Source organism: Arachis stenosperma, chromosome 2 (assembly GCF_014773155.1).
Source record: "Arachis stenosperma cultivar V10309 chromosome 2, arast.V10309.gnm1.PFL2, whole genome shotgun sequence".
In the NCBI taxonomy this organism is placed as follows: Eukaryota; Viridiplantae; Streptophyta; class Magnoliopsida; order Fabales; family Fabaceae; genus Arachis; species Arachis stenosperma.
The window spans coordinates 101867729-101881463 of NC_080378.1; the positions used below are offsets into that span (position 1 = coordinate 101867729).

General features: G+C 33.5%; 2 protein-coding genes across 2 annotated transcripts; both read left to right on the forward strand.

The window, feature by feature from the left end:
• The first annotated feature begins 4728 nt into the window (after window positions 1–4728).
• Window positions 4729–5987, forward strand: LOC130963313 (uncharacterized). The gene is made up of 4 exons (XM_057889442.1): window positions 4729–4884; window positions 5183–5284; window positions 5430–5489; window positions 5652–5987. The coding sequence occupies exons 1-4, from the start codon at window positions 4729–4731 to the stop codon at window positions 5985–5987; spliced, it is 654 nt and encodes a 217-aa protein (XP_057745425.1).
• A 2470-nt stretch (window positions 5988–8457) lies between these two features.
• Window positions 8458–13508, forward strand: LOC130961937 (protein trichome birefringence-like 3). Its single transcript, XM_057887987.1, has 6 exons — window positions 8458–8692; window positions 9416–9656; window positions 11258–11429; window positions 12044–12243; window positions 12717–12875; window positions 13004–13508. The coding sequence occupies exons 1-6, from the start codon at window positions 8524–8526 to the stop codon at window positions 13332–13334; spliced, it is 1272 nt and encodes a 423-aa protein (XP_057743970.1). The 5' UTR covers window positions 8458–8523; the 3' UTR covers window positions 13335–13508.
• The last annotated feature ends 227 nt before the right edge of the window (window positions 13509–13735 follow it).

Sequence of the window (13735 nt, forward strand, 5' to 3'; positions counted from 1 at the left end):
AGAAGACCATTACATCCCTACTGATTTCATAGTCCTAGAGACTGGGAAGTGCATGGATGAATCCATCATCCTTGGCAGACCCTTCCTAGCCACAGCAAAGGCTGTGATTGATGTTGATGGAGGTGAACTGATCATTCAAGTGAATGAAGAATCCTATGTGTTTAAGGCTCAAGGATATCGCTCTGTCACCATGGAGAAGAAGCATGAAGAGCTTCTCTCAAATCAGAGACAAACAGAGCCCCCACAGTCAAACTCTAAGTTTGGTGTTGGGAGGCCACAACCAAACTCTAAGTTTGGTGTTGAACCCCCACATTCAAACTCTAAGTTTGGTGTTGGGAGGTTCCAACATTGCTCTGAGTCTCTGTGAGGCTCCATGAGAGCCCTCTGTCAAGCTACTGGCATTAAAGAAGTGCTTGTTGGGAGGCAACCCAATGATTATATTTTATATATTTCTCTTTGTTATTTTATGTTTTTTGTAGGTTGATGATCATAAGAAGTCACAAAATCCATTGAAAAAGCAAAAACAGAATGAAAAACAGGAAGAAAAACAGCACACCCTGGAGGAAGAACTCACTGGCGTTTAAACGCCAGTGAGGCTAGCAGTTGGGCGTTTAACGCCCAGTCTGGCACCATTCTGGGCGTTTAACGCCAGAAAGGGGCACCAGACTGGCGTTAAACGCCAGGAAAGGGCAAGAACCTGGCATTAAACGCCAGAAATGGGCACCAGCCCGGCGTTTAACGCCAGATTTGGCACAAAACGTGATTTTGATTGCCATTTGGTGCAGGGATGACTTTTCCTTGACACCTCAGGATCTGTGGACCCCACAGGATCCCCACCAACCCCACCACCCTCTCTCTTCTTCACCCATTCACCAATCACCTCAATACCTCTTCCCCAAAAACCCCCACCTATCAAATCCCACTATCATCATCACTCCTTCATTTTCACACACCCTAAACACTACTTCTTCCCCTAATGGCCGAAACACAAAGCCATTCCCTTCTTCCTCATTTCTTCTTCTTCTACTCTCTTCTTTCTTCTTTTGCTCGAGGACGAGCAAACCTTTTAAGTTTGGTGTGGTAAAAGCATTGCTTTTTGTTTTTCCATAACCAGTTATGGCATCCAAAGCCGGTTCAACTGAGAAGGCATGACCTCAAGCCCATCACCAAGAGAAGGATGGAGCAAACAAGAGACCCCTCTCATCAAGAGATCCCTGAGATACCTCAAGGGATGCACTTTCCTCCACAAGACTATTGGGAGCAAATCAACACCTCCCTAGGAGAATTGAGTTCCAACATGGGACAACTAAGGGTGGAGCACCAAGAACACTCCATTCTCCTCCATGAAATTAGAGAAGATCAAAGAATCATGAGAGAGGAGCAACAAAGACAAGGAAGAGACATTGAGGAGCTCAAGCACTCCATAGGATCTTCAAGAGGAAGAACAAGCCGCCATCACTAAGGTGGACCCATTCTTTAATCTCCTTGTTCTTTATTTTCCTGTTTTTCGAATTTTCATGCTTATGTTTATCTATGTTTGTATCTTATGATCATTAGTGTCTTAGTGTCTATGCCTTAAAGCTATGAATGTGAATCCATCACCTTTCTTAAATGAAAACTGTTTTTATCACAAAAGAACAAGAAGTACAGGATTTCAAATTCATCTTTAAAACTAGCTTAATTAGTTTGATGTGGTGGCAATACTTTTGTTTCTGAATGTATGCTTAAACAGTGCATATGTCTTTTGAATTTGTTGTTCATGAATGTTAAAATTGTTGGCTCTTGAAAGAATGATGAAAAAGGAGACATGTTACTGAGGATCTGAAAAATCATAAAAATGATTCTTGAAGCAAGAAAAAGCAGTGAATACAAAAAAAAAAACAAAAAAAAACAAAAAAAAAAGAGAAGCAGAAAAACGAAAAAAAGGGGAGAAAGAAAAAGAAAGAAAAAGAAAGAAATAAGGTTGTGATCCAAGGCAAAAAGAGTGTGCTTAAGAACCCTGGACACCTCTAATTGGGGACTCTAGCAAAGCTGAGTCACAATCTGAAAGGGTTCACCCAATTATGTGTCTGTGGCATGTATGTATCCGGTGGTAATACTGGAAGACAGAGTGCTTTGGGCCACGGCCAAGACTCAATAAGTAGCTGTGTTCAAGAATCATCATACTTAACTAGGAGAATCAATAACACTATCTGGATTCTGAGTTCCTAAAGAAGCCAATCATTCTGAATTTCAAGGGATAAAGTGAGATGCCAAAACTGTTCGGAGGCAAAAAGCTACTAGTCCCGCTCATCTAATTTGGAGCTAAGTTTCATTGATAGTTTGGAGTCTATAGTATATTCTCTTCTTTTTATCTTATTTGATTTTCAGTTGCTTGGGGACAAGCAACAATTTAAGTTTGGTGTTGTGATGAGCGGATAATTTGTACGCTTTTTGGCATTGTTTTTAGTATGTTTTTGGTAGTTTTAGTTGAGTTCTTAGTATATTTTTATTAGTTTTTAGTTAAAATTCACTTTTCTGGACTTTACTATGAGTTTGTGTGTTTTTCTGTGATTTCAGGTATTTTCTGGCTGAAATTGAGGGATCTGAGCAAAAATCTGATCCAGAGACTCAAAAGGACTGCAGATGCTGTTGGATTCTGACCTCCCTGCACTCGAAGTGGATTTTCTGGAGCTACAGAAGCCCAATTTGCGCGCTCTCAACGGCGTTGGAAAGTAGACATCCTGGGCTTTCCAGCAATATATAATAGTCCATACTTTGCCCAAGATTTGATGGCCCAAACCGGCGTTCAAAGTCACCTCAAGAAATTCCAGCGTTAAACGCCGGAACTGGCACCTAATTGGGAGTTAAACGCCCAAACTGGCATAAAAGCTGGCGTTTAACTCCAAGAAGAGTCTCTACACGAAAATGCTTCATTGCTCAGCCCAAGCACACACCAAGTGGGCCCGGAAGTGGATTTTTATGTCATTTACTCATCTTTGTACACCTTAGGCTACTAGTTTTTCCTATAAGTAGGACCTTTTACTATTGTAATAGATATAGAGAGTCTTTTGATCATGTTTTGAGGATTGAACTCACTTTGGGAGGCTGGCCATTCGGCCATGCCTAGACCTTGTTCTTATGTATTTTCAACGGTGGAGTTTCTACACACCATAGATTAAGGTGTGGAGCTCTGCTGTACCTCGAGTATTAATGCAATTACTATTGTTCTTCTATTCAATTCCGCTTGTTCTTTGTCCAAGATATCACTTGTTCTTCAATCTGATGAAGGTGATGATTGACACTCATCATCATTCTCACCTATGAACAAGGTGACTGACAACCATTCTTATTCTACAAGCATTTGAGGCTTGGTGAATATCTCTTGGATTTCTGATTGCATGATGCATGGTTGATCGCCTGACAACCGAGTGCTCGCCTGACAAACGAGCCAGCCATTCCGTGAGATCAGAGTCTTCGTGGTATAGGCAAGAACTGATGGCGGCATTCAAGAGAATCCGGAAGGTCTAACCTTGTCTGTGGTATTCTGAGTAGGATTCAATGATTGAATGACTGTGACGTGCTTCAAACTCCGAAAGGCGGGGCGTTAGTGACAGACGCAAAAGAATCACTGGATTCTATTCCGGCCGGACCGAGAACCGACAGATGATTAGCCTATGCTGTGACAGAGCATCAGGGACGTATTTTCACTGAGAGGATGGGAGGTAGCCACTGACAACGGTGAAACCCTACACGAGCTTGCCATGGAAAGGAGTAAGAAGGATTGGATGAAGACAGTAGGAAAGCAGAGAGACGGAAGGGAAGGCATCTTCATACGCTTGTCTGAAGCTCTTACACCAATGATATACATAAGTATCTCTATCTTTATCTTTATGCTTTATTCGTTTATCACTATACCCAATTGAGTCTGCCTGACTGAGATTTACAAGGTGACCATAGCTTGCTTCATACCAACAATCTCCGTGGGATCGACCCTTACTCACGTAAGGTATTACTTGGACGACCCAGTGCACTTGCTGGTTAGTTGTGCGAAGTTGTAGTGATCACAATTTCGTGCACCAGCCGGCTCCACAAACGAGCACAACTAACATTCAGAACTCGGAGCCAAGCCATGTAAACTCGGCAGATAATGCTAATGATGTGGATTCTGTTGATCAAGCAGCTGATGAATCCTTTGTTGATTCTAGAGCTCAGAATCGCAAAGGACGCAAGACTACAGAGTTTTGGGAAGTCAGGATAATCGCTAATTTAGCTATTAAATTTGATGTGTTCAACTTGATTTATACTCTTGTTAAGTTTTATTACTCTCGCATGCTGTCCATTTATTTAAACATAAGGTATTATGTTTGGCTTATAGATTTCGATGGCACAATGAAGCCGGCAAGACTAAGCGTGAGGGAGGCCATGGAATGGCCTAACGGTAGAAAGATCGTCCTCAGGTTCAACAAAGCAAAGCAAGCCATTGGAAACGAAGCTGGATTGTTGAGTGGCGTGCTTGGTCTGCTAGGATCTGACTTTGGAAAGTTTCCTATCTGTGAGGAAAGCTAGCGTAAGATTACCACAAAGGACAAAGTCTATAACGAATGTGTGAAGGTAAAAGTTTATATCCCCTTTAAAATACATCTGCTTATTTTTACAATATTTGACAAATTTTTTGTTATCTGTATAGCAAATTTTCCACATTGATGAAGATAGCGAAGGAGTTATCAAAAAAATATCTTGAAAAGTATGGGGAAGTCCTGGAAGGAGACAAGGCTGAGGTTGTATAATGCTTATTTCGAGCCAACGTTCACGACTAAACAAAATATTGAGAACCGTCCGCCGGGAATCGATCGAGAGCATTTGAGATGGTTCCTTGACTATCGCGCCAAACCTGAAACGAAGGTAATCTAGTATATCATTGGTACACAATTTTTATGAAAATTATTGTTGCATTGAGTCTTTTTAGATCATCTTATGATTGCCTTTTGTCTCTACTGGACCAATAGGAGAAGTGCAAGAAAAATGCGAAGAATCGATCAAATACAACAATATACCCACACTGGCGGTTCAAAAAGCTTTGCACGACGAATCGAAGAAGAGGTACTTTACTTTTTTTTGTTCACTCTTTGGACTATTTCTGTGACTTGAGATTGCTTTGATTGTATGGAAAACGGTAATGGCATAAAATTTGTTGATACAGTCGGAACAACAAGGGAGAATAGTCGGAAGAGGGGAGTTATGGATCGCAGTGCACAAAAAAAAGGACGGCTCCTACATGAATGATGAAGCAAGAGCAATCGGTGTAAGTACCACTATTTATAATTGGTCGATAAAGTTATGACCTCAAATAGGGTAATAGTATAATTTTCTATGTTATTTTGTTTTTGTTCCTGTTTGATGAATGGTTTGATACTCTATGTTAGATACTTTTACAATTCATATTCTAGCTTACTTTAATTGTCATTGTTAATTTGCCTGTTATGTTTATAGACTTTTTGAACTTCGACGTAATTTGGAAATAGTTGGGAGCAGGAATTTGAATGAATGATTTTTATTTATCCGTTACAGCTAGTTATAGTGTTTGGCATCCTATGTTATCATTTGGTGTGTTCTTGACATGAGATGGACTCATCAACAAAATTGTTGTATTTGCTAATTTGTGTCTGTAGGAAAGAATTGAGGAGATTGAGCAACAGGATGAGTCATCTAGGGTGTTGTCTCAGAATGATTCCATTGCTCAGGTTTTCGGAAAAGAGAAACCGGGTAGAGTACGTGGTGTGGGTTTTGGACCGACTCCTAGTCAACTCTTCGGTCCAAATTCACATGGGCCTGGCAACGGAGTCCAACAAGAGGAGACTCAGAGGAAGCTGCTTGAACTGGAGGCACAGCTGGAAGGCGAGAAGTTGAAGAGGAAGGCAATGGAGAGTGCTCTAATTTATCTGTTTCAACGGCAGGGTGAGGAGCTGCCACCAGACATCGCTGCAGGGATGAGTTTTGTGGGATGATAGAGTGATACTAGAATATTAGGATTGGAGATATGTTGCATTGAAGCAAACATTTTATTGAATTAGACTGAGCAACTCTTTGAAAGAGATTTCTTTTTGTGAGTATTTTCATGGATATATATATTTCCTGTTTTGCTTATATCTCGATTTTGTTTTTGATACAAGTTTAGATTCTAAGATTGAAAATATTCAATCTTTAAAATAATAAAAAATATAAGAAGAATTATAAAAAATCATTGAATAATATTTTAAACCAATTTGGTGTGATTTTTTGAAAAATTCTAAATTTTTATTTTTTATAAATTTCATATTACATAGCGGCGGTTTTAAACCGCCTCTATTTTGGTTCGATGATTGTAGAAACTATTATATCTGGCGGCGGTTTGTAACCGCCGGAATCTCTGACAGAAACTACATTAGCATTTAGCGGCTTTTTTAAAACCGTCGCTAAACGTGCGGCTAGTTAGACATATCGTATAACATTGCGGCGGTTAAGATTCCGCCGGTAAATATGAGGGAAATTGTGTCAGCAAAATTCGGCGGCAGTTTTCTGTTATTGTGCCGCTAAATTTTGATTTAGCGGCAGTTATGCCAGCGGTTGTTGGAAACCGCACCCAAATCCAACCGCGGCGCCCATATCCATGGTAGTCCAGTAAACCGCTGGAAAATGATTTTGCGGCGGTTTAAAACCGCCGCTGTACATGAAAAAAACCGCCGCTGTTAACCGTACTTCTTGTAGTGTGTATTCAAATATGACACTTTAAATCTTAAAGACCAAAATAGAATTACTCCCAAATGTAAGAACGAATTTAATACTTTACCCTCAAATATATTGATTATTAACATTTTTTCAGATGGCATATATAGTATTTATTTATAAAAGTAATTCTCACTCATTGCTGATAATTTTTTTTCTATTGTCTTTATAACTATTTTTCTTCATATATTCACCTATTTTTTGAGTCAAATAAGAAGTCAACCATTAAGTAGAAAAAGAGACATAACATAACATGTAAATAAAAGGAAAATTCACCTAATTTATTTCCCTCTTTGCTTCTCTGATCTGCCTGATTTCTCTTAGTCTTTCTCTTGGATCGTTACTCAATCCATGTCAATCACCATCTACTTATGTAATTTGTTATAGTTTGTTTTGTCATTAGACACAGTTGAAGTGCACATTAAGTCATAGAACATCTCTTTAGCCACTCTCATTGCATAATAAAGTTTAGAAAGTATATAATAATGTGAGAAAAAAAAAGTAGTGTGACAAACAACTTACTATTGTTTTTTATTTTTCATTTTTTGTTTAAAAAAAAGACTATATAAGCTAGTTCTATAGTTTTTATATTGACTTAGCTTCGAAAATCTAGCATAGAAAGGAAGCCACATAAACAAGTCGAAAAATGGTGGAAAATAGGAACAACTCTAAGCTCCTTAAAAAACAAAAGACAATGACCTAAGTGCACTAAATAAATAAATAAATTGGATTTTGAAATAATAAACAAGCTGAATTACCATGAGCCACTAATTCTCACCATCCAAAGATTCAAATTTAACATTGTGCAAAAGTAGTTGTAGAAATATCTATGTCATAAAATAAAAAAGTTATACATTTAAAATACTTAGCTTATAATCTTATATACGAATTTTTTAAATAAATTAATTAAATTCAATATTTATACATATGTATACAAATCTTGCACCAAATGTAAATGAAATAAGTATTAGAGTGCAAAAATATAAATAATTTAAAAAATATATATGTGTAAATGTTGAATTTAATTTAATTATTTTTAGAAAAAAATCTTCTTATTAAGGATATCAATTATAACGTAGATTAATTTTTTAGAGGAAAAAACTATAAAATGAAATTTTAAAAAAATGAAAAGTTGAATCTTAATACAAAGTGGATACTACTATATCATCCATACGTAAATTTAAAAGAAATTCGCATAAAATCATTTATTTATCTTTACCAAGCTTTTTAAAGTTAAAAAACAATAAATAAAAGAAAAGGAAGGGAAAACATTTTTTTGCTATACTTGCATTCTTCAAATTATCTGCAAGAAATGTGTAATGGTACAGCCGTACAAGAGACCATGTACATCAAAACTAAGGACAATTAAATAAAAGGTGATGAGATTAAAGATTGTGTAGAAAGAAATGAAGTACAAGAACAATGTCTCCTATGAGATTATTAAAGATTAAAAATATATATATATAATAGAAAAAATAGTGGTGGTTAGATCAAATGTTTCCTTAACCTCCATTAGCTAGCATTATTATTTACCATATTTATTTATTATGCTAAGCATAGTATGCTTTAACTTAACTCCTACTCAAAAAAAGGCAACAATAAAATTCTTCTTCAATTCTCTGTCAAAAAAGAATGTCCTAATCATTCTGTTGTTGTGGTGTGCATTATTAATTTATACTCTTCCTTTTCTTTTGCAAATTGGCTATTACATACCTCTTTCTAAGCTTTTTGTCACTCCCTTCAATTCATCCTGTACTTCTTCTCCCTTCGTCAATAATAATGAAGCACCACATGAGAGGAAAGCTTCCTCGCCCAATCATTATCACCACAATTTGTGTTCTTTTCTTTGTAGCTGCTTTGTATGCTGAGAGGCTCAGTCTCATTTCCTCAAGAACATCCATCTTCAAGTTCAAACCATGTTCTAGGAAGTACAACAAAGCAAAATCTAGTAAGTTCATGAAAAGCTTTCCCAAATGCCAATATTAATTTCTCCACAATCATATTCATACATACATATATAATATATAGTATAATTCCAAAATATAATCATTCATACATATATTTGAAACTAAAAGTTTGCATGTGAAAAAATTAAAATGATGAAAAAAGTCTCCTTATATATATGTGTATGTGCATAAAAAAAAATCAAATACCATGTATAATAATATTAGAGATGGAAAGATGAAGTATTATATGTATAGTAGTAATTAGAATGATAAAATAAAGTTTTATAGTAATAATAATAGGAAAATTATAATAATATAATAACATTAGAGATGCATTTTTACTTGTTGGTCTATCTCTATTTATTCGCTTTTATTTGCATGTGTGGCTAGAATATTTAAATTTAAAAAAAAAAATAAGGTGGCGGTTAAATTTTTATTCAAATTTTAAAATTTGAGATTTCCAGTTTCTTACTCACTGATTTTTCCCTTTGAACTTGAAATTTTAAGTTGAAGTTTGAAGAGAATGAAAACGATAGTTACATCATGAATGTATATATATTATCAAAAAAACAGAAATAAACTATAAAAAAAATCAGCAATATATTTATCAAAAGCTATAATATAAAGATGAAGTTTTATTTCTTGGTTTGATAAAAATTAATTATTTGAAAGTTAGCATTTGCAATATCTCAAATGATTGTTTCATTATTGGAATACAATAACAGATGAGAGAAAATCAGAGGAGGTGTTAGGAAATACATCATGGATTGATGATAGGTTTGATTTTGATGCTGAAGAGTGCAATGTTGCAAATGGGAAATGGGTGTTTAACAAATCAATAGAGCCTTTGTACAATGACACAAGTTGTCCCTACATAGATAGACAATATTCTTGTTTCAAAAATGGAAGGCCAGATTCTGATTTCCTCCGTTGGGAGTGGCAGCCTGAGGATTGCACCTTGCCAAGGTAATCTCTAATAACCTTCATCAAATTCATCTCTTCTAAAAGGTTAAATTTTTACAGATGGAAACTTAGGTATAGTGGACTTCACATGAAGTCGACTGCACCTAAATTTTTACCATTTTTACATTAATTAATTTTGTGACAGAATATCAATGTTTGTATGGAAAAAAAGTTTAGTGTTTGATTTCATCTTATTCTCCTTATCTTCATTCTATACAAAGAAAGAGTTTTTGAATAAACTATTAGATTTAAGAATATAACATACAAACAAAATAATTTTTAAAAAGTTGACTGGTATTAACTGAAAAAATGTTAATTCTCTAACATTATTACATGTATATATTTGAATGTTAGAAAATAAACTTTTACATAAGGAGATATATTAGTATATAATTATTTATGTACTTTTATTTAATAAATAGTTAAACTTTTAAAATAAGTAATTTCAAGACAATTACTAATAATTTATACACTTATTTACAACATATTTTTATTCAAATTAATCAATATTATGAGAGACTCAATAAATTTTGATTGATTGAATAATTAGCTTATTCGTTTGCTTAAACAAGTGTTATGAATTTAAATTTTGCTTTGTGCATATAAACATATCGTGATGAAAAACTAAACAAAAAAAATTTGATAGTCAAAAGCTCAAAAACGACAAATGACAAACTACATTTAACCTTTATTTATAAAGACAAAATGTGATGAAGTTACATATTTAGAATCCAACTGCAGAACAAGGGGTCTAAAGTGGCCATAGTTCCCTAAATTTCTAAAAAAAAAATTAGCTAGTAGTATTATTTATTTAATTATATGTTTATATCTACATGTGTATGTGTATTGGTGTATAGTGTGTCAAAAAAATCTTTTACCAATGATTATAAAATTTTACATCGATTGATATTTGGCATAGTAATTTCTATTTATTTAAAAGTAGATATAATTTAAAAATAATATCAACTAAAAACTTATTGAGACTTAAATAATAAAAATATTGGTCTAATATTGTACATGAGACTCAACATTAATTTTTTTTAAGTGTTTGTATTTGTTGTTCCTTGTATAATTGGTATTCTACTTTTTGTATTTTAATTTTTAATTTTTAATTTTATAATTGTCTTTTAGAGGTTTATATATATTTTTGTTAGGCCAGGATTAAAAAATGCCAAAACTAAAAATGACTGATTCATTTTTCAGGAGAATATAAAGAGAACACATGATGGATTAAATTCTAATTTTTTTATTTCAAATTCAGTGAGTAATATCTAAAATTTTATTGAGCAACCTATTAATTAAATAGCCTACTGAATAGTATTCTATGAAAATTTAAATTATTCTAAAATTCACTTCAAGTCTAATTATCGATGATTTTAGTTTTATGAAATATTATTGTTGAACAAATCTTAAGATACCAAAATTTTTAAAATATATTTTTGAGTAGTAACTTTTATATAAAATAAAATGTAACTACTAACTCAAAATATATATAATTGTTTAATGGACTATATATTATTTTTGTTTGGTCCCCTGTTACAAAATTTCTAATTCCGCCACTGTTAGAATCCATAGTTATTTGACAATTAAGAAGATTTTGGTAGATTCAATCCAGAGGTGGCTCTGAAAAAGATTCAAGGCAAGAGGCTACTTTTCGTAGGAGATTCACTGCAGAGAAACCAATGGGAATCATTTGTGTGTTTGGTCCAAGCTATCATCCCTCGCAAGCAAAAGTCTATGAAACGAGGTCGTGTTCATTCTGTTTTCAAAGCCAAGGTATTGCTTCATACACTCACTAAAACATGAAGCATTGAAGCAACATTTAGGTTGTGTTTATTTCTTAGAACAGGATAAGATAAGGTATTTAGAATAAGACATAAAGGACAGAAATACAAAATTTTGTGTTCTTATATTTTGTTTAATGATAAATTAAAATAAATTATGAAAATCTAATTTATTTTTATTTTTTTGTGTTCTTTGTTAGTATCTCGGTGTTTTTACTGTCAAGATGGACATAAAATACATTAATTCAGTGTTTCTGAACACATTGTTTTTATTCATATCCTTTTTGTCAAAGACAATTTTATATATCTGTATCTTTGTCTCAATGTCATATCTCTATAAACAAACACAACCTATATCTTAATCATATGTAGATCGTATCTAAAAAGTTTTAATAGAAAGACAAAGTATATGTAATATGTAATAAAATAAGAGAAGCAGAATACTGAAGCCAAATTTAATAACATAACGAAAATAATTATACAGAATTCTTATGTATTACTTAAAATATTTTTAAATCTTAGTGGAGACACTTGTTTTCGCAATTATATAATTGTATCCGGCCCTGATTTCATATGAATTTTCATAAATGTTGTTGACATGCATAGGAATATAATGCTACAATTGAATTCTATTGGGCACCATTCCTTGTTGAGTCCAACAGTGATATCCACATAATTGGAGATCCAAAGAAGAGAATAATAAAAGTTGATGCTATTCAAGAGAGAGCTAAAAATTGGACAGGGGTTGATATTCTTGTATTCAACACCTATGTTTGGTGGATGAGTGGCCTCAGAGTTAATGCATTGTAAGTACTCCTCTTTACTTAATTTCAACTTAGCCCTTTACATTATTCATAAAGACAATATCTAAAACTACCTTATATAATATAATATTTATAATTAATAATTACATATTTATTATATTTAAAATTATATAATTATTCTAATAATAACTAATTTGAGTTGGTTGAGTGGTTGGCATACTTAAATAAGTGTCGGAGGTTCGAATTCCACCTTATACATGCAACAATCTATTAGCCAGCGACAAACTCTTAAATAGAATTCAGATTCGCGACGAATTAGTATTTAACTTGTCGAATTAGAAGATACCATAAAAAAAATAATAATTAATTAATACTAAATAAGATAATTTTAAACCATTTGAACTAATTTTTTATTGTCTCCCAAACGTTATTCATAGATTATTTTACACCTTAAAAGGCTGAAGTTAATGATAAACAATACAGTGTGTAAGATCTTAGCTTAATTAAATTTGCAGATGGGGTTCATTTGCTAATGGAGAAGAAGGGTATGAAGAATTGGAGACACCAATTGCTTACAAATTAGGGTTGAAGACATGGGCCAATTGGGTGGACTCAACTATTGATCCTAACAAAACTCGAGTCTTCTTCACAACTATGTCCCCTGCACACACTAAGTAATCTCTTCTTTCTAACAATATAACTTCAAGCTCAAGATTTCTTTACCAACTTTCTCTTTATAATAATAAACTCTAGTTTTCATGTTACTAGTCATTAAAAAGTATATATTTTATTTTGTTTTCAGAAGCGAAGAATGGGGCCACAAGGATGGTGTGAAATGCTTCAATGAGACAAAGCCAGTGAGAAAAAAGAACCATTGGGGAAGTGGTTCCAATAAGGGAATGATGAGTGTAGTGGCAAGTGTTGTGAAGAAAATGAAGGTTCCAGTGACAGTGATCAACATAACACAAATATCAGAATATAGAATTGATGGTCATTCCTCAGTTTACACTGAAACCGGTGGCAAATTGTTAGATGAAGAGGAAAAAGCTAACCCTAAAAATGCAGATTGTATACATTGGTGTTTGCCTGGAGTTCCAGATACTTGGAATCAAATCTTTTTGGCTATGCTATAACACGTACACATGTAATATTAATAGACTAAAATTAAGAAGATCCATGCCTTTTTTCTTTTCTTTGACATGAAGATGTCTTTCATGTAAAGCGCACACAATTATCTTTTGTTGGTGTCTGTATGTCATATAAATATATATTCATCACAAATGCCTAATTTGAAAAAAAAAATTGATTTGTTACCAAAGAAAGGTTATGATAATGACTTTTGAATTACTTTTGTCATATATGATATATCCTATCATATATATGAGCCAATCCCACTTATCGTTGTTTAATTTTATTGCTAATTTGCCATGTTAAAAAATAATATAAATAAAGGGATAGTATATTTTTTATTCTTATTCATAATTTTATATTTAATTTTAATTTTATCTCTTATATGTTTCAAGTATACTTCAAC

Excerpts from the sequence above, each read along its gene's own strand:
- LOC130963313 (XM_057889442.1), top strand. The coding sequence starts at position 4,729 with ATGGGGAAGTCCTGGAAGGAGACAAGGCTGAGGTTGTATAATGCTTAT. Across the intron at positions 5,285-5,429 it reads ATGAAGCAAGAGCAATCGGT|CTTACTTTAATTGTCATTGT; the intron begins GTAAGTACCACT and ends TTCATATTCTAG. Across the intron at positions 5,490-5,651 it reads TAGACTTTTTGAACTTCGAC|GAAAGAATTGAGGAGATTGA; the intron begins GTAATTTGGAAA and ends TTGTGTCTGTAG.
- LOC130961937 (XM_057887987.1), top strand. The coding sequence starts at position 8,524 with ATGAAGCACCACATGAGAGGAAAGCTTCCTCGCCCAATCATTATCACC. Across the intron at positions 9,657-11,257 it reads GAGGATTGCACCTTGCCAAG|ATTCAATCCAGAGGTGGCTC; the intron begins GTAATCTCTAAT and ends AGATTTTGGTAG. Across the intron at positions 11,430-12,043 it reads ATTCTGTTTTCAAAGCCAAG|GAATATAATGCTACAATTGA; the intron begins GTATTGCTTCAT and ends TGACATGCATAG.